The 24,812-nt window shown below is 61.2% G+C and overlaps 2 protein-coding genes across 2 annotated transcripts; one reads left to right on the top strand and one right to left on the bottom strand.

Annotated features, from left to right (window-relative positions):
- Positions 1-878: 878 nt before the first annotated feature.
- On the top strand, positions 879-21,053 carry BDH1 (3-hydroxybutyrate dehydrogenase 1). The gene is made up of 8 exons (XM_056807898.1): positions 879-923; positions 1,017-1,099; positions 7,917-8,031; positions 10,016-10,088; positions 10,563-10,673; positions 13,260-13,401; positions 16,236-16,388; positions 19,287-21,053. Exons 3-8 carry the CDS (start codon positions 7,958-7,960, stop codon positions 19,754-19,756), a joined length of 1,023 nt encoding a protein of 340 aa, XP_056663876.1. The 5' UTR covers positions 879-923; positions 1,017-1,099; positions 7,917-7,957; the 3' UTR covers positions 19,757-21,053.
- On the bottom strand, positions 20,785-24,663 carry LOC130455865 (collagen alpha-1(VII) chain-like). Its single transcript, XM_056807718.1, has 5 exons — positions 24,160-24,663; positions 22,240-23,073; positions 21,482-21,715; positions 21,069-21,183; positions 20,785-20,975 (listed from the first exon to the last, which is right to left on the bottom strand). The coding sequence occupies exons 1-5, from the start codon at positions 24,661-24,663 to the stop codon at positions 20,785-20,787; spliced, it is 1,878 nt and encodes a 625-aa protein (XP_056663696.1).
- Between the last annotated feature and the right edge of the window lie 149 nt (positions 24,664-24,812).

Genomic DNA, 24,812 nt, shown 5'->3' with positions numbered 1-24,812 from the left:
TACCTGCCTCCGTTTCCTCATCTGTAAAATGGGGATACTCCGCACCCAGCGCCCAGGGCAAACCTTGATGTGGGGCTGCCCTCATGGCTCAGGGTAGGGACTGGCCCGAAGGGGCCCTTCAAGTCCAATTCGGCCGCTGTGCAGGGCATAACCCGGGTGTTCCGGCTGCTAGGACAGGTGAAGGGACTCGTCCAGGGCCACACGGCCAGGGAGTGTCCGAGGCCGGGTGGAGCCCGCGGGGCGGTCCCTCCGGCTGCCCCTCTCTGGGCGCTCCGGCCTTTGGCTGCGTCCTCGTGGGCTCATTGACCCGGGCACAGACCTGCTGCCAGGAGGCCCGCGGCTCCCCGGGGACCTTCACCCCCTCCAACGAGGCCAAAGCAAACATGGCCTCCCCCACGGGCGGGCATCGGCCATCTCTGGGCCGCCCCTGCCTTCCAACCAAGCCCATGGAGGAAACAGGCCCGCTGTGGTCCCCTGCGCTGCCAGGCGCCCTCCTGGGCAACCCTCAGCAGCTGTGGCTGCCACCTCCTCCTCCTGGCCTTCCGGATCCAGTCTGTGGGGGAGACTCCCGTAGGGTGGCGCCGAGGGAGGCCCGCTGGCTCTGAGCTTGGGGGCGTCTGCTCTCATCTCCGCGAGGGGCCCCCTCCTCCATGAAGCCCACCCTGTTCCCAATGACTGATGATGCCTCCCACCCTCCATCTTCCGCTCAATACCGCCAGGGCTTTCAAGGCAGACAGCTGGAAGAGGCTACGGTCACATTCGAACCCAGCACCTCCTATTTCCATTCCAGCCGCCCCAACATACATGCTGCTTCATCTGTAGTAGGAAAGGCCTCCTGGGCTCCGAGGCAGGGGCATCTGTGGCTCCTAGGCCAACCCCCTCATTTTCCGGGTGAGGCCCAAGGAGGTGGTGACCTGCCCAAGGTAACACAGAGGGAGGATTTGAATCCGCGTCCTGTGGCTCCTGGCCCTGGAGTCACAGACGGAGCTTTGATGTGGGCATTCTCTCCTAATAAGGGCTGCTCGGAGGGGGCTGCGGAGTTCTGGCCATCTTGGGTGGAGCCCGGCAGAGCCTGACCCAGGCTACCCTGTGGCCCTGGGTAAGTCACAGCTCCCAGTGAGCCCAGGGAAGCCCGGGCGGGAAGGGCCTCCGACACTCGCACTCTCAGGCCCAGGAGCTGCTGGGAGCCCCAGAGCGCTGCCCAGAGGCAGGGGGGCGCCCTGAGGGCTGGGAGCGGGGCGGGAAGGGGGCAGTGCCAGCAGCGCCCGGGGAGCCGCCCCGCCTCCTCCGCGCCCGGGGCACACCTGGGCACTGGAGGGAGGCGACCGGAGGAGGAATGAGCTCACTTCCTAGGTGAGAAGAAAAGCGGCAGCCCCACCCCCTCCTCGGATCATCCCGCCCCCATTCACCCTTTTATGGGCCTCGGATCCATAGGGGCCGCCCACCGGCCACCCGCCAGCCGCCAGCCGCCAGCCTTTGCTCTCCCAGGCGGAAACCTGCGCTCTGAGCCCGAGTCTCCGGCACGTAAAGTCTCCGGGGCGCGGCGGGGGGGAGGGGGGAGGAGGACATCAGGAGGGAGGAGGGGGAAGAGGGGCTGCCCAGAGTTCGCGCCCCTCCGGCCTGGCCATCGCCCCCAGAACCGCCCGATCCAGCCCCGGAGCCCCTCCGCTGTCTGCTGGCGATGCTGCAGAGCGGGAGGGCGTCCTCGGCCGCCTCGGCCGCCCTCCCCACCCTGCAAAGAGGGTGTCGCTGCCTCGCTCCTAGAGGAGGTTAAGGAGGGAGGAGCCGGGCCCTACGCAATGGCCTTCCTCCGCCTGCGTCAGTGTCTCTGCTCCGCCCGGGGATGCTGCGGGGAGCCCTCCGGCCTCCTGTGCCTCTGGAGGGGGGTCTGGCGCTCAGCCCGTGCTCGCCCTCTCTGGGGCCCCGCCAGGCCTCGGGGGAGCTCCTCGCCTCCACCTCTACTGCCAGAATGTCTGCGCCCTTTGGGGTGGGACCGAGGGAGGCCGGGAGCCCCGGGTGGCGGCCGGGGCTGCTGGCGTGGACCTCGTCTAGGGTCCCTGCGGGGGTGGCAGCGCTAAGGGGAGGGGCAGGAGGTGCTCCGCTTCCATCCCGGTGTCTGGCCGGGCCTGGCTGGGCTGAGCCTCTGGCCTCTCAGCCAACCCGAGTCCAGCGTTGAGCCAAGCCCCTTGGCGCAACGCTGGCTCGCCTCGAAGCGCTGCGGGCGTGGACCGCGCTCCACCAATGGGCTGCGGCCTGGCCACTCATCCCCGGCGTGCTCCCGGGCTGGGCTCGGAGTGCCCGCACAGGAGCGGCTCCTCCTCGGCCACCTTGTGACTGCCCCGCCCCGCCCCGAGCATCCCCGAGCTGTCCTGAGGCTTCTTTTTCCAGACCTGTCGAGAAGGGAGTCAAGATGGCCGCTTAGAAGCAGGGGCAGGGCGAGGCCTCCGTGAAACCTTCCACACCAATCAAAAGCCAGGGCAGGGCAGGGCCGGGCCGGGCTAAAAGGTGGGCAGAGAAGGCCGAGGGAGGCCGCGTTAGGGAAGAGCAAGCAGGAAGGTTCCAGGGCCCCTCCCCCACCACTGTGCTGAGACTCCGGCGGTTGCTGGGATGGGGGGAAGGGAGGGCTCCAGCCCGGAGGGAGTGCCACAGCTACCAGAGGCCCAGGGCTCCGGCCGCAGCTGGGAGGAGAGGGGCAGAAGGGAGGCGACCTGGGCGCAGCCTTCCGCCCCCGCGGGCCATCTGGAGGTTTGGGCCTCAGGGCACATCCAGCCCTGCAGTTCAGCTCCACCTACTGGCTGCTGACACCTGCGGTAAGAATCTGGCTGACTGGGATCCCGGGGTGAAGGCTGCAACCGCCCTCGAGTGCTCTGGCGGCCTCTGCTGGCAGCTCAGACCAGCCTGATCCAGTCCGTCCAAGACCACAGGCAGGCGACAGTGGGGGGAAGAAGGCAAAACTAGGGGCAAACAGCCGAGAAAGAAGAAGGAAACGACCAGGACAGCGGCTATCCGGGCAGGGAACAGAGAGCGCAAGCAAGAACTGGGGAGCTCCAAGAAGGCTCAGGCAGCGGAAGAGCTCAAAGCAATGAGAGGCCCGACCGGCATCTGGAAACAGGCTCAGCCACTAAAACAGGGAACCGTCTCCTTTAAGCCAGACCTGTTGCCAGGGATCTGTGGAGTCAGCTGGGGCTGAGCCATCAGTCCTTCAGCCAGAACAGGAAGCCTTTGGGAAAAGCAGAGCCTGATGCTGCCCCCCCCCCCCCCACGTGCTGTCCCCTCTGGCCGCCCTGCACAAGTGCACAAGTGCTGCTCTGGTCTGCCGGGGCCTTGTGGGAGGAAGCCCAGGGTGGGCTTCACTAAACAGAAAAGGGGCCAGCAGAGGCATCGGAGAGCATCTGCCTCTGGTAGCCTGGAGCTCGCCTGCTCTGATCACCCCAGAGAGGAGGAAGAGGCAGAGGAAAGCCAGAGCACTGCCTCTTTGCCAAGGAAGCCTGAACTCCACTGACTCCTCTTGTTGGGTTATGGCTTCCCTGGAGGCTACCTTTCTGGGGTGGAAGTGATCTGCCCAGGTTACCCCCAGCCCCCCCCTTAACCGCAAGTTTCCTCTGCCTCCAGCATCAACGAAAACGCCCCTCTGGCTCTGAATGCCCTCCCCAACCTGCCCCTTCCTACCTTTTCAGGCCCACTATGCTGTCCCCTCCTCTCCCCATATTCTTCAGTTCAGGGACACTGGCCTCCTGGCTGTCCTTACACAGGACAATCCCATCTCCTGACTCCAGGCATTTGTACTGGCAGTGCCCCTTGCTGGGAATGCTCCCTTCATCTCTGCCTTCTGGTTTCTCTGCATTCCTTTAGGTACCTTCTACAGGGATCCTCTCCTGGTTCCCTTTCATGCTGGTACCTTCCCTCCATTCCTCCCTCCCTCCCTCTCCTCTCTCCCTCTCTCTCCCTCCCTCCCTCTGTCTCTCTGTCTCTCTCCTCTCTCTCCCTCTGTCTCTGTCTCTCTCTCTCTTTCTGTGTCTCTCTCCTTTCCTTCTCCCTCTCCCTCCCTCTCTCTCTGTTTCTCTCTGTCTCTCTCCCTCCCTCCCTCTTTCTCCCTCTCTCTCCTTCTCTCTCTCCCTCTGTTTCTGTCTCTCTGTCTCTCCTCTCTCTCCCTCCCTCTCTCTCTGTCTGTCTCTCTCTCCTTCTCCCTCTCTCTCCCTCTGTCTCTCCCTCCTTCCCTCTCTCTCTCTCTCTCTCTGTCTCCCTCCCTCCCTCCCTCCCTCCCTCTCTGTCTGTCTCCCTCTCTCTCTGTCTCCCTCTCTCTCTCTCCCTCTCTCTCCTTCTCTCTCTCCCTCTGTTTCTGTCTCTGTCTCTCCTCTCTCTCCTTCTCCCTCTCTCTCCCTCTGTCTCCCTCTCCCTCTCCCTCTCTCTCCCTCCCTCCCTCCCTCTCTTACTCTGTCTCTGTCTCTGATGTCTCCCTCTTTAGGCTGGGGGGAGTGGCTGTGATTTTTGCTTTAATCCCTCCCCCATCTGGCTAGTGCTTAACACAGGCCTGGCACATAGTAGGCACTATCACTGGGTTCCAGGTCTTCCAGTTTTAGAACTTACTTGTTCATTAACTTGAGCCTCTGGGAATTTAGAGTGCCCCCCTACCCTGCCCCAGCCCCTTTCCCCCTCTGGATCTTGACTCCCACCTGGACCCTCTCCATGCCTGTGTGAACCTAGGCATGGCTCTGATGCTCTCTGGGCCTTGACTTACTCATATTTAAATGACTAAATGCAGCAGGTAGATCTGAGGGGGCTGGAGTTAGTTAGGAAGACCTGAGTTCAAATCCATCTTCATACATTTACTGTGTGACCCTGAGCAAGTCACTTAATCTCCCTGCGCCTCAGTCTTCTCATTTAAAAAATGGGGGTAATAATAGCACCTACTGTGAGGATGGCTACATGACGTTTGTACGGTGCTTTGCAAACCCCAAAGCACTCTATGAAACTGATTTTTATTCTTTTTCATTGTAATTTCTCAAAAACCCTTACCTTCTGTCTTAGAATCAATTGGTTCCAAGACAAAACTGCCATTAGGGCCAGGCAGTTGGAGCTCAGGGACTTACCCAGGGTCACACAGCTAGGAAGTGTCTGGGGTCAAATTTGAACCCAAGTCCTCCCATCTCCAGGTCTGGCTCTTTGGCATATTCTTTTTAAAGAGCAGGTTGGACAAGAGCGTGTATCTAAGGCCCTCCCTGCTCTGCTCCACCAACCGTGGAGAGCCTGGAGGATTGTGGGGTGTCTGCTGGCCTTTGGGTAGTGGCCAGCCTCCCTTGCCTGCACTAGGACCTGAGAAGAAATGAGGGAGAAGGAAGGCCCAGGTGTGGGCAGCTCTGCCCTGTTGGGAGGCCGTGCTTATCGGAGGGCTTGATGGTACCTCGTGCCCAGGGGCTGCCCGAACCAGAAGAGGCAGGTGCGGGGCTGGGCAGAGCCTTTGGCACTAAGCCTTCCGGGGCCCCAGGGCCGGAGTGAGGAACGGAAGGTCTGGCCCCCACATCTCCTGGCCATGGGCCCAGCCATTGTGCAAAGCATTTGGGATCTTCTTTGTCAAAGATTCTGTGCCACGGCTGGGCAGAGGCAAAGGAAGGCCCGAGGGTGGCCGGCCTGGCTGTAGCTTGGGACTGTGATGGGGGGTGACTGGGCCCTCAGAAATGGCCAAGGGGGGACCCCAGAGAAGAGCTCCGGCAGGGCAGTGACACAGTGAGATGCCGGAGCCCAGGCAAGAGGCACCTCGTAAGCCCACACTGTCTGCCAGGTCCTGAGCTAGGTGCCAGGAGGACCCAGAAGAGCAGAGAGCCCACCCCCAAGTCCTTCCACAGCGAAGCTGCCAGGAACACTAGCCACCATGGAGCCAAGCGAGCTGGGTCCCAAAGGAGAGCCAAGGAAGCGAGGTCGGGGGCCTCTGGGTGGGAAGTGTTGAAGTGAAGTATGGCTTGGCTGAACTCTTGCTTCTGGGGAGGAGGGAGGGAGAGATTTGGAAACGGGAGACCCCAGAATCAATCTGGCTGAAAGTCAGAAAACAGATGAACAAGGCTGAGATCCAGGGCTGCCTGGGCACCAAGAAACAAGGACTCGGAGGAATCTGGAAAAAGGCGGGAAGGCAGAACTAGGAGGGTGAAGCCCCCAGACATCTGTCGGGGAACTCGAAAATGGCCAAGACCAGAAAGCGAAGGGCCTGCCCTCCCTGCCTCTCTCCCAGTGACGGGGGCCCTTCTAGGGCAGAACAGCTGCCTTGGTTGCTCAGGAGATTCGAGGTTCCCTCCCCTGCCTTCTCCCTTCACTCTGGAGCTGTCTGCCCTCTGCCTCTCCTTGGGTCCATCTTGGGGGTATACAGTTGTCTATAACACTCAAATGGAGGCTCCTGCCTTTCTTTCTTTCATTTTTATTTAAGTATTTTTCCACGGTTATTTGATTCATGTACTTTCCCTCTCCTTTTCCCTTCCCACTCCTGGAGCCAACAAGTAATTCCACTGGGTTATACATGTGCTGTCACTCAATACCTATTTCCATATTACTCATTTTTGTAATCTTTTAAAAACCCAATACCCATAAAAATAAAATTGGGGGGGGGGGGGAGAACATGAATCATGTAACCATGAATTGAACCATGGAAAAATATTCTAAATTAATGAAATAAAAATTTTCAAAGAAAAAATTGTTTAACCTCTGCATTTCTCCTCCCACAGGCCTTGCTCTCAATGTGGATGACATTCCACTCCCTCAGGATTGTCCTAGATCATTGCATTGTTGCTAGTTGCAAAGTCAGTTACATTCAATGGTGCTACAATGTATCAGTCTGTGTACAATGTCCTGGTTCTGCTCCTCTCACTCTGCATCTGTTCCTGGAGGTTGTCCCAGTTCACGTGGAGTCCCTCCAGTTCATCATTCCTTTGACCCCAATAGTGTTCCATCACCAACATATACCACAATTTGTTCAGCCATTCCCCAATCGAAGGGCATCCCCTCATTTTCCAATTTTTTTCCACCAGAAAGAGCTCAGCTGTGAATATTTTTGTACAAGTCTTTTTCCTTATGATCTCTTTGGGGCACAAACCCAGCAGTGCTATGGCTGGATCAAAGGGCAGACAGTCTTTTATCGCCTTTGGGCATAGTTCCAAATTACCCTCCAGAATGGTTGGATCAATTCACAACTCCACCAGCAGTGCATGAATGTCCGACTTTGCCACATCCCCTCCAGCTTTCATTACTTTCCTTTGCTGCCATATTGGCCAGACTGCTAGGTGTGAGGTGATATGTCAGGGTTGTTTTGATTTGCATTTCTCTAATCAGGAGGGATTTAGAACACTTTCTCATGTGCTTCTGGATAGTTTTGATTTCTTCATCTAAAAACTGCCTATTCATATCCTTTGATCATTTGTCAATTGGGGAATGGCTTGATTTCTTGTATATTTGACTTCATTCCTCTTATATTTGGGAAATTAGACCCTTGTCAGAGAGTTTTGTTATAAACTTTTTTCCCAATTTGATGCTTCCCTCCTAATTTTGGTTGCATTGGTGTTGTTTGTACTTTTAATTGAATGTAGTTAAAATCGTTCATTTTACATCTTAAAATGTTCCCTGTCTCTTGCTTGGTCTTAGAGTCCTTCCTTTCCCACAGATCTGAAGGTGTTCTATTCTATGTTTGCCTGATTTATTTTAGATTTCGCTCTTTAGATTTGCTTTTCTTTTCATGTGCAGGGCTTGCCATGGTGCCCAGCACACAGGAAGCATTTAAGAAAGCCTGAGTGAATGGTTTTGCTCAGTCATCTTTTTGTGTTTCCAAAGAGGGTTCGGGGTGGCTGCAGTGGCCTAGGCACAAAGCTGCCTTTTCTGATGTCCTGAGGCCTTCGGGGATCACGCCACTGATGCCAGTTCCCTCCACTGTTCCACAGCCAAGAGAAGCTGGAGCTTGAGTATCTCGGGAGTTGGAACAATGCTGACTGCTCGCTTCTCCAGGTCGCTGGTGCATCTTTCCAGGAACTTCCTCAGTTTCCAGAACATCGGAAGGTAAGACCTTCAGAGGGCCAGGCCGGGGCTGTAGAGGGCCCTGGCAGAGTGGTAACTAGGGTGGCTGACGAGGGCTTTGCCCCATGGTGCGGCACCGAGCTTGGGTGACCTGGGGCGAGCATCCCTCCCGCCCCTGATGCCTTGGCAACAGGACCCCAGGAGGTCCTCCCTCAGACTCTGGCCAGGGCCCAGGATGGGAGGGTTGGGGCAGGGATCATGCTTGAGTCATCTGTAGCTAACGGAATGGGAAGAAAAGGTCTGCCCTTGGGAGTGAGGGAGCCAGAGGTCTCTGTGTTCTCCAGGCCGGGCACCTGCGTGGGGGCTGGACCCTCGACCCCTAGAACCAGCCACATTGTTCCCCAAGGCATGGCTCAAGGTCTTTGAATCTTGGATCTGGAGTAGGAAGGGCCCCCGAGGCTTCTCTTTTTGCAGATGGGGAAACTGAGATCTAGAGAGGCGGAGGACTTGCTCAAGGTCATGCGAGTAGCTATTTGGCCTGTGTGAGGCAAGCTTTGGCCCTGTAGACCAGACCTTGTAGGGACCTCAGAGTGGTGGGCAGGGCAAGAAGGAGGGGCCAGCTCTCCCCTGCTGACGTGGAGGGGTGCTAGGGAGCAGAGGCTGCCTCCGCCCGAGCTCCTAGCCTGCCTCCGAGGTGCCAGTCCGGGGGATGCTTCTTCCTCGATGCCCCTCCCAAGGCCTGGGGAGAGAACAGCATCTTTATATTTCTAGCCACGTCTTGCCTAACTGGGAGCCAGAGGAAGGCAGGAAGCAAGAGGGAGGAGGGCTGGTCCTGCCCGCCAAGGAGGGGCCGTCCTGTTCCAGACAGCAGGGAACACGGCCTTCCTGGGCAGGGCAGCAGGATGCCATCCCAGCCAAAGCAGCTGCCAGGGCTCTGGGCGCCCACTCTGGAAAGGGCACTTGGAAGGGTCATCGGTGAATGGAATGTGGCCACCACGGCCAGGGGTGGAGGTAGTGGAGGCCCGGAAATGGCCCAGGAGTTGGCGTTGTTGTCCTTTAAGAGAAACCATCCAAGGGCACATTGTTTGTTCCAATTGGGACCCTGACATCAAAGACACCGAGGGACAGGGGCCGGTTATCAGGCACGTGGCTTGGCTCCAGGAGCGTGTCCCTGGGCAAGCAGCCTCCTCCCCATCCCCTCTCTGAACCCCAGTCTCTCCTCCTAAGTTACCCAGAGCAACAACTCTGCGAGGTAGGTACTATTATTCCAATTGTACAGGTGGGGAAACCGAGGCAAACCGAAGTGAAGGGACTTGCCAAGGGTCACATATCTAGTAAAAGGTCAGCTCGGAAAGGCGGCCTCCCAAACTTCAACTCTCTAAGCCGCCTAGCTGCCTCTGCAGCGACAGAGGTGGGATTCGAAGTCAGATCCCTGACCCCCGAGCCCCAGGCAACGGTCTCTTAAAAGGGGTCCTGAATGTACAATTGAGGGCGTGAAGCAGGACTAGGGGTTGTCAGTGGGAAAAATCTGCGCCCTGGAGCCACCACGAGCTCAGCAGGAGTCGGCCAGGTCATCTGACTCCTGGGGCAAGGGAGGCCCCCGTGGCCCCATGTGCAAATAACGCTCAGTTCGGGGAAGGACAAGCTGGAGGGAATCCAGAGGAGACCGTGCAGCCCGCCAGGACTGGAGGAGGGGCCTGGGGACATCCAGGCCAGAGGAGAGGCGAGAGGCAGCCACTCACCTGTCCATAGCGCCTTCCCTCTGAATCCCGGCTTTGGGGGCTGCTGGCGCATCGGCCCCAGCTTCAGGGCAGCCCCAGGCTGCCTCCTACACTTGTGTGTTCAGGGGTTGGCCAGGGTGCGCCTGGTTGGCACAGATCCACGAGCTCCTCCGTGGCCACCTGCCCAGGGTGCCTGGCTGAGGGAGAGCTTCGAGGCAGGCTCCAGCTAAGCTGCTGCAGCGTCCTTATAGCCCAGGAAGTCGGCGTCCGCTCTCTGCCCCTCACTGCTCTGTCCTTCCTCGCAGGCCTGGCCAGGAGCTCTTCGATCCACAGGCCACCCCGGCTGGCCAAAGGTCCTCTTCTACCCAAGTAACCGAGGTGAGCAGAGATCCCGGTCGGTCCTGCTGCTCCTGGGGAGGTGATGCCCATCGCTGCCAGGCCTCTGGTCTGGGAGGGCCCAGGCCCCGAGCAGAATTCTCAGCTTTGGGGGGGAGACTGGTTCTGTGGCAGGGCTGGGTGCAGGCTTGGGGGGCTGGAGCCATTTCCTAGGCCCTAATGAAGAGCTTCGGGCTTCTTCCTGACACCAGCCGGCAAGACGGGTGGGGGCCTGTCTTGGGCAGGAGAACCCCACAAATATAAAGTGCCACCTTGTCCACGCCTCCGGCAGACATTTATGAAGTAGCCGGCGGCTATGTGTGTTGGGTGCAGGCGCAGGCTGAGCCCCCATTCGTGCTGATCCCCCCGCCCTCAGGGTCCCCTCCTTCCGCTTCTCGGCCTTTGGGACGGCAGGTTTCTGAGCCCGTTCCTTAACCCGCCTCCCCCTTATGTTGTGTGCTTGGGCCTCCCTCACAGATCGGCAATAGAGCCGTGCTCATCACGGGCTGCGACTCCGGCTTCGGCTTCACCACGGCCAAAGACCTGCACGAGCTGGGCTTCCGGGTGTTCGCCGGCTGCCTTTTCAAGGTAGGGCCCTGAGCCTTCCTCAGGGAGGGGTGATGGGGGGCCCGCAGGGCCACGCGCCCGCCCCTCTGCCCCCCTGCTGGTGGCCACACGCGGCGCTCACGGCTCCTCACAGCCTCCATCTCTCCAGAACCTCTGGGGCAGCCTCTAGTCTTGGGACGGGCACCCCGCCCCCGGCTTGCTCGCTGGTGCGGCCCTGAGGGCCGAGCTCCCCTATTTTGCCACCGAGGAGACGGAGGAGGACGACGTGCCCAGAGCCAGGATTCAAGCGTGAGGCTGTGACTTCGCATCCCCCGTGCAGACACGGGCCCGGGCGTGCGCCCCTCGCAGAGGTCTGGCCCCGGTGCGTTTCACACGAGGACGCGGCACGCTCCCGGGCACGACGCTTTCCTCCGAAAGACAGCATTGTGTTTTCCCCAGTTACACGCAGAAGCAATTGTTTAGCGTGGCTTCCTCCCGCGGGTAGTCCTAGAAAACTTCCCTGCTTTCGTGGAAGGGCCTGGGTTCAGCTGGCTTCTTCGGCGGGGCCACATGCCATTTTTCAGCAGGAGCCCTTCCCGGCTGTCCTCAGGAAATCGTGCTGGTGCCGGTTCTGCCAGTTCTGCCGCTTTTGCTCCGCTTCAGGGCTTTCCGGGTTTTCCTGAAACCCTCCTGCTGGTCGGTTCCTCGGCTGTCATAGTGCGCCGAGGGCTCTGGGCCTGGGTTGCAATCCTGTTTGCTAGAATCCCTGGAGAGGTAAGCGCAGAGATGGAGTCCAGCTGGCCCCGGGGCAGAGGGCCGCCTCCCCCCTCCCGGATCCAGTGGTAGGCCACAGTCGGTGAGCCACACGCCGCGTGACCCTGGGAGAGGATTCCCTTCCCTCGCAGCCCGACTATTCCAGCAGCAGCGCAGACCACGACTTTTCGGCCGTTCCCCAGCTGACGGGCAGCCCCTCAGTTTCCAGTTCTCGGCCACCCCAAAAAGCAGCTTGAACTATTCCTGTGCAGAGAGGCTCCTCCCCCGTTTGGATGTCTTTGGGGTCCAGACTTGGCGACGGTATCAATGGATCGGATCCTTGGCTCTTCAGCGTGCCTGCATCCGATTGCAACTCCACCAGCAATGTATAAGTTTGAAGGGAGGGACCGCCGCTCCCTCCCTCTTCTGCCAGGATTGATAGTGGCCCTGCTCCCTGCTGCCACGGCCTCAGCTGGGCTTCAGCATCTCCTTCCTCCTCCTTCCCCGCAGGGTTTTCTTCCCCACATGTCCTCTGGGGCTGCCCTGGCTCCTGCGCTTAAGGTCCCAGGCAGGAAGTGCCCCAGCCCAAGGCCGGCCGGCCCTGGGCCCTTTCCTGGCATGCATCCTGCCCGCCCCGGGGTTCCCGGGCAGGAATCCCTGCGCTTCCTGGCCGGCCCCTGGAGCCACGGGGCCTCGAAGGGAGACTTTCCCAAGGTCACACAGACGTCCGGAGACACCGCGGGGCACCAGGCCAGCCTCTCGTGCCAGCCTCGTTCTCTAGCCCCGATTTCTGAGCTCCGGGCGTGCTCTGGAGCCTCCTGAACACGTGCCCAATGGGCTCAGGGAGCAGCAGTCTGGCACCCTGCCGCGTGGGCAGAAGCAGAGCAGCGGCTTCGCTCCGCCCGGCGTCTGCCGGTGCTGCCTTTCTCCGTGCCAGCGTGGGGCCTCCCCTGGGGGCCCAGCGTCGCCGCGAGGAGGCTTCGGAAGAGGCCGGCTGACGTCCGAGCGACCCGTCCCCCGGGCAGTGCCGAGCCTCGGCGTCCAGGGCACGCGTGGCTGCTCTGCACCTTCTTTGTCATTCGATCCTTTCAGTACTGTCTGACTCTGTGGCCCCCTTCGGAGTCTTCCTGGCAAAGACCCTGGACTGGTTGGCCATTGCTTCTCTGCCTCATTTTGCAGATGAGGACACGGAGGCCAACAGGTGAAATGACTTGTCCAGGGTCACTTGGCCAGTAAATGTCTGAGGCTGCATTTGAACGCAGGTCTTCCGGACTCCCGGCCTGGCGTTCTATCCACTGTCCTCCCCAGCTGCGCCCTCTTTTTAAAAAATCGGGATGCGCCGTGGCCCTTCTCCAGGCCTCTGGAGCCTCCTGGCTTCTCGCGGACCTCCCGGTCAGACGCCGTGGCTTTGACGGCTCCAAGGCCGGCAGGAGAGGGCTGCCCACCTCCCAGCCTTGCTTGGGCTTATACGCAGGGCAGCACGTTGGCCGGAAACCGAGGGCAGGTCGGCAGGTTCTGCCCTTTCCCTCTTCGTGCACGCACACCCTGAGGGGGAAGGGGCCCTCGAGGCCCCCCATTTACAGATAAAGAGCTGGAGGGGCCCTCTGGACCCCTTGGGGGGTTCCCCTCCCTGGGCTCTCCTGGAAAAGGCTGGAAGGGTGGCCGCCCCGGGGATGGTGTCCGGGGTGGGTGGGTGCAGACGGTCCCTGCACCCACCTTTGAGGGTGAGGTTGAACTTGGGTCTCCCTCTCTGGTCTCCAGGATGCCCCTGGGAGCCCTCCCGGAGGCACCTTCTAACCCTGCCCGCTGGGCTGCTTGGCCCGCTTCTGCCTGGGCGGAGGCCAGAGTCCTAACGCCGGGCTTTTGTGTGCCTAGGACAAGGGGGGGAAAGGTGTCGAGGAGCTGGACAGCATGAAGAGCGAGCGCATGCAGACCATCCAGCTGGACGTCTGCCAGAGTGCTGAGGTAGAAAAGGCCGTGAAGACGATCCAGGAGAGCCTGGAGGACCCCGAGAAAGGTAGGCCAGGCCTGGGCTCTTTCTCCGAGGGTCAGCTCCAGGCTGGGTGCTGCAGGCCCAGAGGTGCCAGCCGGGGAGGGCCAGGAGGGCCAGGAGAGGCCTTAAGTAAAGCCGAATGCAGAGGCCCACAGTCACCTCCCTCCCGGGAACCCCTCGGATTTAAGCCTTTGGGGACCATCTGAATTGTTTCCCAGTCCCCTCCAGCAGCCAGGCAGGACCCCTTTGCTTTTCCATTTCCTATCTGTGTGCCTGTTGGTGAGCTCCTGGGGCACAATGCTTGGCATGCAGTGGGCGCCAAATAAATGCCCGTTGACTTGAATGGGATTGATGGGAGGAAAGCCTCATGGGAAGTAGAGTGGTCGTTGCTTCTGGTTCTTTTTAAAAAGTGTTTTTTCTAAAAAGAATCTGCCAGGAGGTGGACACAGTCAGTTCTCCTTTAAACCTTCACCCAGGGTCTTAGAAGAGATACAAGGTGCCACTTCCAAGGCCGAAGGGCGATGAGGGCTAGGCAGTGGGGTTAAGTGATGGCCCAGTTGGGCCTGAGATCCACCCATCTCTCTGTCCATCCATCCACCCTTCTATCTATCCATCCATCCTTCCATCCTTCTGTCCATCCATTCATCCATCTTCCTTTCTATCCTTCTATTTGTCTGTCTATCCATCCATCCACCCATCCATCCATCCCTCCATCATCCATCCATCTATCATCCATCCATCCATCCCTCCATCATCCATCCATCTATCATCCATCCATCCATTCATCCATCATCCATCCCTCCATCCATCATCCATCCATCTATCATCCATCCATCCATTCATCCATCATCCATCCCTCCATCCATCATCCATCCATCCATCCATCCACTCATCCCTCCATCCATCCATCCATCCATCATCCATCCATCCATCCATCCACTCATCCCTCCATCCATCCATCCATCTATCATCCATCCATCCCTCCATCCATCATCCATCTACCCATCCATCCACCCTTCTATCTATCCATCCATCCTTCTGTCCATCCACCCATCCATCCATCCCTCCATCATCCATCCATCTATCATCCATCCATCCATCCCTCCATCCATCATCCATCTACCCATCCATCCACCCTTCTATCTATCCATCCATCCTTCTGTCCATCCATTCATCCATCTTCCTTTCTATCCTTCTATTTGTCTGTCTATCCATCCATCCACCCATCCATCATCCATCCATCCAAGTGTCCATCCCTCCGTCCCTTCATCCACCCCGTGACCCACTCATCCTTCCCTCCCCTGACCCACTTATTCCTCTGGGTTCTGGGGAGCTTGTAGTCTTGCTGGGAGACACGCCGAGGACATCTGGAAGGACCAGCGCCCAGCTAGGGATGGGTGGCGAGCTCTACGTCCTTGGGCCTCAGGTACCAAGAGGGGAGGATCAGCAGAGCTTTAATGATCTTCTTGTCCCCCGTCATTTCACAAGTGCGGAGCCTAAGGCCTGGAGAGGGCACATGACTAGACCAAGGTCACATAGCAAGAGTCCAGGCATCGGGGCTGTGACCCGTCCCCCTGAAGGCTCTGGGCCCGGGGCCTGGGATGGTGATGGCAGGAGGCAGGCACCCAGAGGGCAGAGACAGACACAGCCAGAGAGATGCTTTCATTAGCAGGAAGTAGGGGTCCCCTCCCCTCTAAGGGGCCTTTAAAGGAACCCTGGGGTGGGGGGTTCAGAGGTCGGGAAAAGCAGGGCTGGGACGGGCAGCCAGGGCAGATCTGCCCACTGGGGACGCCATGCCCAGCTCCCACCCCTCCTGCCATTCCTTCAGTTGTGCGCCGGGTGTTGATCACTGGACCGGCCTCCCTCCCCTGCCACCATGTCCCTGGGTGAGCCTAGGAGAGTCCGTCCTCTCTCTAAGCCTCAGTCTCTTCCTCTGGGCAATGGGGATGGCTTTGGACTAGACAGTGGCCAATTCTAGGCCCAGGCCCGGTAGGGCAACGACCCAGGGCTTCTGGGACTCCAAGAATGTGGTCGGGGCGATGCTTGGGCAGTGGCTGCCATCCATGAGCCCATTCTGGGCAGTGTGGTGGGATGGCTAGGATCCAAGGGCTGGCGCTAAGGCCATGGGTTCAAATTCTGCTGGTAATGTTTGTGACCTTTGACAAGGACCAGTTGTGGCTCAGCAAATGTGTTAGAGTGTGTGTGTGTGTGTGTGTGTGCGCACGTGTGTGTCCGCACACCAAGTCCTTTGCTGGTCACTGGAAGGTGGAAAAGGGTCCTCCGGGTGGGGATGTGTGGCAAATGCCTGTCCAGGAGGGTCTGGGGCTGGCCCATGCAAAGGCTCAGAGGTGGGAAAGAGTAACTGGAACCAGGTGACGGGTTGGGCTGGCACGTGCCCAGAGGAGGGGGCAGAGGGCCGCACTTTGGCCCACTTGCAAGGCTGCACGAGCAGGCTCTCTCCTTCCGTGCCAGGTGCATGGCTGCCCGGCCCCTTGTGGGGGGGACAGGCTGCCCCCCGGGGCCCATCCGAGGCGCCTTCCCCGGGGGCAGTGCTTCTCAGACCCCGGCAAGAACCCCTGAGCTCCCGCGACGGCTGGGGATCTGGGCGACTCGGGAGGCAGAGGCTGCCAGGGGCAGCCCCAGGGAGCTCCCGTGGACTCTGCTCCCAGCATCTCTGCCAAGCGAACCCCCAGCGGGGTCCTAGAGGGCTCCAGCCCCTCCCCGCCTCTCGGAAGCCCCCCAGTCCCCGTACCTTTCTCCGGGGTGTCTCCGCCTGCAGAACAGAAGCGCCTGCTCTGCCTTTGCCCCCGGTGCCCGGCAGTGGGCGGCCCCCAGACCGCTTCTCCCTGCCGTTGCAGGGCTCTGGGGGCTGGTGAACAACGCGGGCATCTCCACCTTCGGCGAGGTGGAGTTCACCAGCATGGAGACCTACAAGGAGGTTGCCGAAGTGAATCTGTGGGGGACCATCCGGACGACCAAGGCTTGCCTCCCACTTATCCGGAGGGCCAAAGGTGAGCGAGGCCGCCTGCACCCCTAACGGGCGACTTTGGGGAGGGCGGCGTCCTGCCGGACGCACACCGCTGGCCCCGGGGGACGGCCGAGACGGCCTCGACCCCCAGAGGAGGGAGCCGGGCCGCCCTGAAGCCAGATCCTCGGACTCCCCAGCTGGGCTCGTGCCTTCTCTCCCGGGCAGGGGCCTAGAAGCCCCCAAGCACCTACCGGTGCCCAGGCGGCAGGAGGGGCACCCACGGAGGACACCACCAGAACGGCCTCGAATGGCCCAGGGTCCTCCCTGAGAGAGCTCCGGGTCTCGCCGGGCCCAGAGCGGTCCAGAGCTGCCATGCCGACGAGCCCAAGCCCAGGGCTGACCATCGGGTGTTGGAGCCCTTCCAGACATGGCTTGGCTCCCCTCCAGACTCTGCCCTCTGGCCAACCTGCCCTTGTCGTGCCCTGGAGGGTCCTCGCCCCTCTGCTCGCCGCTCAGAAGTCTTCCCCGATCGCCCCTGCCCGTCCCTGTTATTAACGCTGTGAATACGGGGTGTCCCCAAGTCTTGGGGTTCTGGGTGGGAAAGACCTTCACAGCCTGCCAAGATGTTGGCGACCCCCGTGGCTGGCACGAGCTCCTCCTCTGGCTTGGGCTCACCTCAGTGTGGTGCTGGCGTCCTGCAGAGGGGGGCCGGAGTGCGAATCCGGGCACGAGTCCTGCCTGCACAGCTCCCGCATCAGGAATTCGCCACTCCCCCGTCCCTCCATCTAGCTCTCCACCCTACCCATCATCCCTCTGTCTGCCTGACTGGATCTCCAGCCATCCTCCCAGCCCCCTACTCACGAGGGGTCCCTATGTACGGGCACAGTGCCAGGCAGGGAGTGAGGATGGCGCCTGAGGGTTCCACGCTGGGAGGGAGCAAAGGCTTCCTGGAGGAGGTGGCCCTGCTCTGGGGGGATGTAGGAAGAGGGGCTGCAGGACATGGAGGGACAGGCTCAGCCAAGATGGCCTGGCTGATGGGCAGGAACAGAGCAAGGGCATCATGGGAGAGAAGACTGGGAAGGTGGGGGGGCATACTAGGCCTGCAGAGGGCTCTCAGAACCACAGGGAGGGTTGTTGGTTTTCCCAGAGCAAGTAGGGAGCTACTGAGGGTGCGTGAGCAGAGGGGAAGAGGGGAGCTGCAGAATGAAGTCGTGTGCTTCCTTAGGAAGCTGAGGAGAGGATGGATTGGGGGAGGGCTGGGTGAGGAGAGGCAAGGAAGGGATGCAGGGGAAATGGGCATTGTGGGTGGAGACGCCATGAGAGCTGGTGATTGGTTGGGGCTGGGATGAGGGACTGAGGGTCCGAGAGTGTGCTCGGCCCCAAGATGGATGGGGGAGCTTTGAGGAAGGGGCAAGGGAGCAAGAGAGATAAAGAGAGAGACAGAGACAGAGATGGAGAGAGAGAGACAGAGACAGAGATGGAGAGAGAGATAAAGAGAGAGAAGGGGAGAGATGGAGAGAGAGACAGAGATGGAGAGAGAGATAAAGAGAGAGAAGGGGAGAGATGGAGAGAGAGACAGAGATGGAGAGAGAGATAAAGAGAGAGAAGGGGAGAGATGGAGAGAGAGACAGAGATGGAGAGAGAGATAAAGAGAGAGAAGGGGAGAGATGGAGAGAGAGACAGAGACAGAGATGGAGAGAGAGAAGGGGGAGAGATGGAGAGAGAGACAGAGATGGAGAGAGAGATAAAGAGAGAGAAGGGGAGAGATGGAGAGAGAGAAGGGGGAGAGATGGAGAGAGAGACAGAGATGAAGAGAGAGATAAAGAGAGAGAAGGGGAGAGATGGAGAGAGAGACAGAGATGAAGAGAGAGATAAAGAGAGAGAAGGGGAGAGATGGAGAGAGAGACAGAGATGAAGAGAGAGATAAAGAGAGAGAAGGGGAGAGATGGAGAGAGAGACAGAGATGGAGAGAGAGAAGGGGGAGAGATGGAGAGAGAGATAAAGAGAGAAGGGGAGAGATGGAGAGAGAGACAGAGATGAAGAGAGAGACAGAGACAGAGATGGAGAGAGAGAAGGGGGAGAGATGGAGAGAGAGATAAAGAGAGAAGGGGAGAGATGGAGAGAGAGACAGAGATGAAGAGAGAGATAAAGAGAGAGAAGGGGAGAGATGGAGAGAGAGACAGAGACAGATGGAGAGAGAGAAGGGGGAGAGATGGAGAGAGAGACAGAGATGAAGAGAGAGATAAAGAGAGAAGGGGAGAGATGGAGAGAGAGACAGAGACAGAGATGGAGAGAGAGAAGGGGGAGAGATGGAGAGAGAGATAAAGAGAGAAGGGGAGAGATGGAGAGAGAGACAGAGATGAAGAGAGATAAAGAGAGAGAAGGGGAGAGATGGAGAGAGAGACAGAGATGGAGAGAGAGAAGGGGGAGAGATGGAGAGAGAGATAAAGAGAGAAGGGGAGAGATGGAGAGAGAGACAGAGATGAAGAGAGAGACAGAGACAGAGATGGAGAGAGAGAAGGGGGAGAGATGGAGAGAGAGATAAAGAGAGAAGGGGAGAGATGGAGAGAGAGACAGAGATGAAGAGAGAGACAGAGACAGAGATGGAGAGAGAGAAGGGGAGAGATGGAGAGAGAGACAGGGAGGGAGAAAGAGAAGGAGGGGGAGAGAGACAGAGAGACAGGGAGAGATAAAGAGAGGAGGGGAGGGGAGAGACAGAGGGAGGCAGACAGACAGACAGACAGACAGAGGGAGACGGAGCATCCCCAAACTCCCCCAAGATTCCAGAGCCAGGAGGGCCCTGAGAGGCTCCAGGGCAGCCCAGCTTTGACTTGAGCCGAATCTGGCCGCCGTTTGGAGCCCTCGGGGGCCGGGGGGCCCCGTTTTCCGAGGCCCGGCTGTGCCCGGCGGCCGTGCCCACGCAGCCCTTGTCCCTGTGCAGGCCGGGTGGTGAACATCAGCAGCATGCTGGGCAGGATGAGCAGCCCTTCGCGCTCCCCGTACTGCATCACCAAGTACGGCGTGGAGGCCTTCTCCGACTGCCTGCGCTACGAGATGTACCCGCTGGGCGTCAGGGTGTGCGTGGTGGAGCCCGGAAACTTCATCGCGGCCACCAGCCTGTACAGCCCCGAGCGCATCCGGGCCATCGCCAACAAGATGTGGAACGAGCTGCCCGAGGTGGTGCGCCAGGACTACGGCCGCGAGTACTTCGAGGAGAGCGTCTCCAAGATGGAGCGCTACTGCACCAGCGGCTCCACCGACACGAGCGCCGTCATCCGGGCCGTGCGGCACGCGCTGACCTCCGCCAGGCCCCACACCCGCTACCACCCCATGGACTACTACTGGTGGCTGCGGATGCAGATCATGACCCACACCCCGGCGGCCGTCTCGGACATGCTCTACATCCACTGAGGGAGAGCCGGCCGGAGGCCAGGGACCACCGGCCGCCCTCGAGCCGGGCCCTCGGCCTCGTCTGCCCGGCCCGACCCCTGGCACCGCCGCGAAGCCCAGACCAGCGCTTGTCTCTGCCAAAGGGAAACGGGGGAGGCCGACACCGGACCCCCCAAGCTCCGGAAAAGGCCCCTCCAGCCATCCAAGCCAAAGAACAGCAGCTTCCGCCCCCTCCCTTGGGAGGAGCTCATTCAGCCACTCATTCATTCAGTCAGTGTATCAAGTGCCTTTCCTAGCAGCAGGGTGCGCTGTGCCCAGCACAGAGCAAGAGAATTCCTTTGACTCTTGCACCCCCTCCATTCACCTGAGGGGAATTGAGAACTGACTGTCCCAACCCAGCCCTGGCAGATTTCAGGCCAGTCGATTCAGCTCCGATCACCTCCCTCCCTCCCTCCTCCTCCTCCTCTTCTTTGTCCTCCTCCTTCCTTCTTCCTCCTCCTGCTCTTCCTCCTCCTCTTCTCTTCTTCCTCCTCTTCTTCCTCTTTCTCCTCTTCTCTTCTTCCTCCTCTTCCTCCTCCTCTTCTTCCTCCTCCTCTTCTCTCTTTTCTTTTCTTCTCTTTCCCTCCCTTCCTCCTCTCTCACCCCCATCTTTCTCTTCTCTCCCAAGCCCACCCTCTGTGGAGAGCCCCGTGCCAGGTCTCTGTCCGTCTCTCTTCCTCGATTCCTGTGGTTGTCTGGAGGTCTGGGTGGGGGTGGGGAGAGCCCTGGGTCACCCCCAGCAGCTGCCAGGCTCCCTCCTTCCTCCCACCCCAGCTGAGGCTAGGCCAGGGCTAGAGACAGATTAGGCTGGGCTGCCACCCAGAGCCATAACCTTCATCAGACAGTGGGGGCTGGACGGGCTCCGGAGCTGGCGTCGGTGCCCACCAAGCCCAGCCCCTTGAGTCTCTGGGGATGGGGAGCTCACTACCCCTCAAGGCGTGATTAGACACCTCTAGAAAGTTCCCCCTTTCTTCCCTGGGGCCCAAGCTGGCCTCCACGGTCCTCCCTCTCTAGGCCCCCGCTGGGCTCCGAGGCTTGGGGGCTGTGGGGGTCAGGGAGCTCAGCGAGTGTGGCTGGGCCTGCTGGGGCGTGCCAGGGCGGTTGGGGCCTCCCCGGGCTGGGCGGAGAGCCGGCGCCCTGGAACGGGGCAGGAGCGCCCCCCCTCGGCTCTCGCCCTTCCGGCCTCCCCAGGCCCCGCTTCCTGCGTGGAGAATGCTGCCCCGAGTGACCGAATCAGCTCAGAATCAGGGAAACGTAATTAAAGGCATTGTCGCGTTAAGGAGAACGGCTGTGCCTCTTGGGAGCCGCTGCGCGGGCCGGGCGGCGGGCGGCGGGAGGCGGGCCTTGGCATGGACCGTGGGCGAAAGCAGAGCGAGGAGAGGAGGCCGGCGCGGGGCCCCGAGATGCTCCTGTTGGCATAGCAACCGCCCGCGCAGCAGCATCTTGGGCTCCCCTCCCTGGTCCAGGAGGAGCCGTCCCTGGGCTGGCCCTGGCTCGGGCTCTCTGCCAGTCTCGAGGTGGGGCAGAGTGAAGGGAGGCCAGCTTAGAGCCAGGAATGGGGGCTCCGGTCCTGCTCTGCCTGCTGCGTGGCCTTGGGCCAGTCCCTTCTCCTCCTCTGTCCCTGCCGCGGCTAGCTCCCCCCGGTCTGCCGCAGGCAGTGACTTGGCCAAAATGCCTCAGGCAGGAGGCAGAGAAGCTCCTGTTCACCTGGACACACGACGTCTCGGGCAAGAAAAGGCAGCAAACCGCCGCGCCATGGTGGGCCGGCCGGACGTCTGACTCCACCTCCACAGGCCAAACCTCTCTAGCGTTAGGGACATCCTTCAGGAGCCGGGATTCGAACCTGGGTCTCGAGACCCGGTCCTTGTCCGGGAAGGTGGGGGCTTCGGCCTGGCGCTGGACCGCCAGTGGCCGAGTGGAGGGTGGTGGATGCTCAGCTCCCTGAGAGGAGCCGGTGAGGGGAGGCCGGACATCAGACAGCTGGACGGCCCGGGCTGGGCAGGGCAGGAGGCGGCCCCGACACTAACGAGGGAGCTGCCCATCTGCCCTGCTGCTGCGCCCTCGCCTCCTGAGCCTCTCCCTTTTTTAGACCCAACCCTCCTTTCCCAGGGTCAGGGCTAGGCGATGGGGGTTAAGTGACTTGCCCAGGGTCCCACCGCTAGAAAGTGCCCGAGGCCAGATTGGAACTCGGGACCTGCACTGAGCCACCCCGATGCCCCAGCCCACCCTACAGGCAGAACTGCTGTGTCTCGGCCTCCTACGCCAGGGGACCGGCACTACTCCCTTCCCCTTAGACCTCAGAGCCCTAAGGCGTGGGCTACGGGTTCGAATCTTGTTTGGCTTGTCCCCTTGAGGTCTGCATGCCCGAGTTGGAGCCTGCCAATAGCCGAGAGGCTGTTGTGCCCATTTATGAGGAAGCCGAGGCCCAGAAAGGAGGAGACTTGGCCAAGGTCACACAGCCAGACTGTGAGCCCGGCGTCGGCGTCCGTGCTGGAGGGAGGCGCGGTCTGGGGGCCTCCCTGCAAAGGCGCCTCCAGAAGGGCAGAGAGCAAGGCCGGCCCCTGGGCACAAGTTGAGGAAGGCCCGGGGGCACCCCGGGGTGCCGGGGCCGCCTGGGACTGCCATCCCCAGCACGGAGATCGGGGCCACGGCTGCCTCGCTGTGCCCAGAAAGAAGGGCCCCCGCCGGGCGCTGTCTGCCGGGGGCAGCAGCAGCCCTCTCCCTCCTGGCTCTCCCTCGGGACCCCCCTCCAGCCCTGGCTTGCAGCTCAGCCGTCCTCCGCCTGGTGGGCCCTCGGGATTGCCGTCCAGCGCTGGGCCGGCCCCCTCGGGAAGGGGGCCTCGAGGGCCCTCCCGGCGATGCTCCCCCAGGCAGACGTCGCAGAGTTGGGGGTCTCCGTCCCGAAGTGAGGAGGGGAGGCCCTCGGGAGGCCCTCGCCGTGCCCCGCTGCCAGGGTCTCTCCCGGCCGCGAAAGGGTGCAGGTGCCCCGGTAGGCCCTTCTCCCCCCACGGTGCCTGGGCTGGGTGGCGGCCGAGGAAACAAAGGTCCGTCCTGGGAGCGAGCGGCCGGCGATTGGCCCAGGGCTGGTACAGCACAAGTGAGTCCGGAGCCCCCGGGGGGGCCGAGACTCCCGGGGAGTCCCTAGGACCGGCTCCGAGGGGCTTCTGGCTTGCGGATTCCAGAGGGAAAATGGAGGGGGCTGAAGGAAAGGCCTGGGGGGCGGCGGGGAGCTGGCGGCCCCCTCGGGCCCTCCACGTGCTGCTCCAGAGCCGGCCGGGAGGGCCCCTCCGGGGCCGGCTCTGGGTTTGGAGAAATGGAGACTCGCGTCTAGAGCTGCCCCCCCAAAGTGGTGGAAGGCCAGCTCACACCGGGACGCCCGAGAGGGCTCTGCCCTGCGCTACCTCCGGCCTCCCCTCTGGGCAGGAGTCGGCGCCCCAGGCCGGCCCTCCCCTCCAGCTCCAGGAGCCCTTCCTGGGCCCACCTGCCTGGCTCGGGCCCCCAAGAATCGTGGCGGGGGGGGGGGGGGGGGGGGGGGGGCGGCGCCCCGAACCCGAGACATCTCGGAGGGCTCCTCTGGCCCAGCATCTGGCGCGGGCGACGGCCAGGGGAAGCCGGGCGGCCCCTCCTGGGAGACAAAGGCTTCTTTGGTGGCCCCAGAACAAGGCCGGGTTTCACAAGGCAGAAGCGAGCAGGGCCAAAGAAAACAAGCGGCGCCTGTCCAGCTCCGCTTTGGGAGCTGCCGCACCCGGCCTCTTCTTCCCTGGGAGGGGGCAGCCTCTGCTGACTGTGCCGAGGAAGCCCCGCTAGGAAGCAGCTGCTGCCCTTCCCCCACGGCAGAGGGGAGTGCGGATGCTGCGAGGAGTCTTCAAGCAGGGCGATGGGAGAAGCCTTCTAGGCCACGCCCTTGTTTGGGCCAGAGGAGAGCGAGTGACTTGTCCAAGGCGATGGGGCAGCCCAAATTCTGAGCAGGGCCCGCCTTTCAGGCCGGGAGTCCTTGGGCTGCCCATCGTGGCCCCGGCGCTTCCGCCCCTCTCCTGGCCCTCATTGGCCGTCCTGACTTCCGTGCCGGGTGTTCACCTTCCTCCCCGCCGTCAGACCTCAGTCATCTGGGACTCGGAGGAGGCCCGGGCCCCAAGGGGTGCCCCTCGGGCTCTGGGCAGGGGAGGGCAGCCGCCGGGAGGGGCCACTGAGCCCCAGAAGAGGCAGTTAAGGCCAAGCAAAGCCCCCGGAGGGGGGGGGGCGGCAAGGAAGGAGCAGCTGCCCGGACTCCTTCCCTGCCTCTGCTCCCTCCCAGCCTCGGCCTTCGGGCGCCCCCGGGGCTGCCAGCGCTTTGGGCGAGGAGGAGACCCGGCTTGTGTCCGAGGGCCTTCACTTGGGTTTCCCACTTTGCTTTCTCCAAATGCACGCAAAGCAACTTTAACCGTCCGTCGGGCGGCCGCCGGGAAAGCGCGAGGCGCTTGGACGGCCTCACTGTCCGCGGAGAGCATTTCCGGGGAAGCCCTTTGGAGCGACGCTCCGGGGTCCCGGCAGGCGGAGCAGACAGCCCTGGGCGGCGGAGGGCCGGCGCAGACGTCCTGCCCCTCCCGCACGCCTCTCCAGGCTTTTCGGAAGTCCTTCTTCCGGCCGTCGGAGCCACAGCCCGCAGGCATTCCCGCGGCCTCGGGTTCTGGGCCCACCCAAGGAGCGGGGACTGCGGCCCGCCCGCGGGGCCTTCTCCGCCCGAGGCTGCAGACTTGGCGGCCCTGTGGCCCGGCTCCCTCCCCGCCGCGGACCGTCCTTCTCCGTTCGGCGGTGTGGGCGGGGCTTACCTCGGAGCCTTTGCCTTGGCGCCGCTGCCCCCGGAGGCTCCGAGCATTTCTCCCGACGGGTGACAGCTTGGATTGCCCCATCTCGGAACTGCCTGGTCAGAGCCAGCTGGGAAATTCCCCCTGTTTGAGGTGCGCTCTGGCTGCCCACTTGTGGGAAACGTTGTCTCAGCTCTGATCACTACCTCGGTATTTCCCTGCATCCTGCCTTCCCCATCTCTCCCCTCCCCCCC

This window comes from Monodelphis domestica, chromosome 8 (genome assembly GCF_027887165.1).
Source record: "Monodelphis domestica isolate mMonDom1 chromosome 8, mMonDom1.pri, whole genome shotgun sequence".
Taxonomy (NCBI): Eukaryota; Metazoa; Chordata; class Mammalia; order Didelphimorphia; family Didelphidae; genus Monodelphis; species Monodelphis domestica.
The sequence above is the reverse complement of the archived record's forward strand: the minus strand, read 5'-3'. Positions and strand labels throughout refer to the sequence as shown.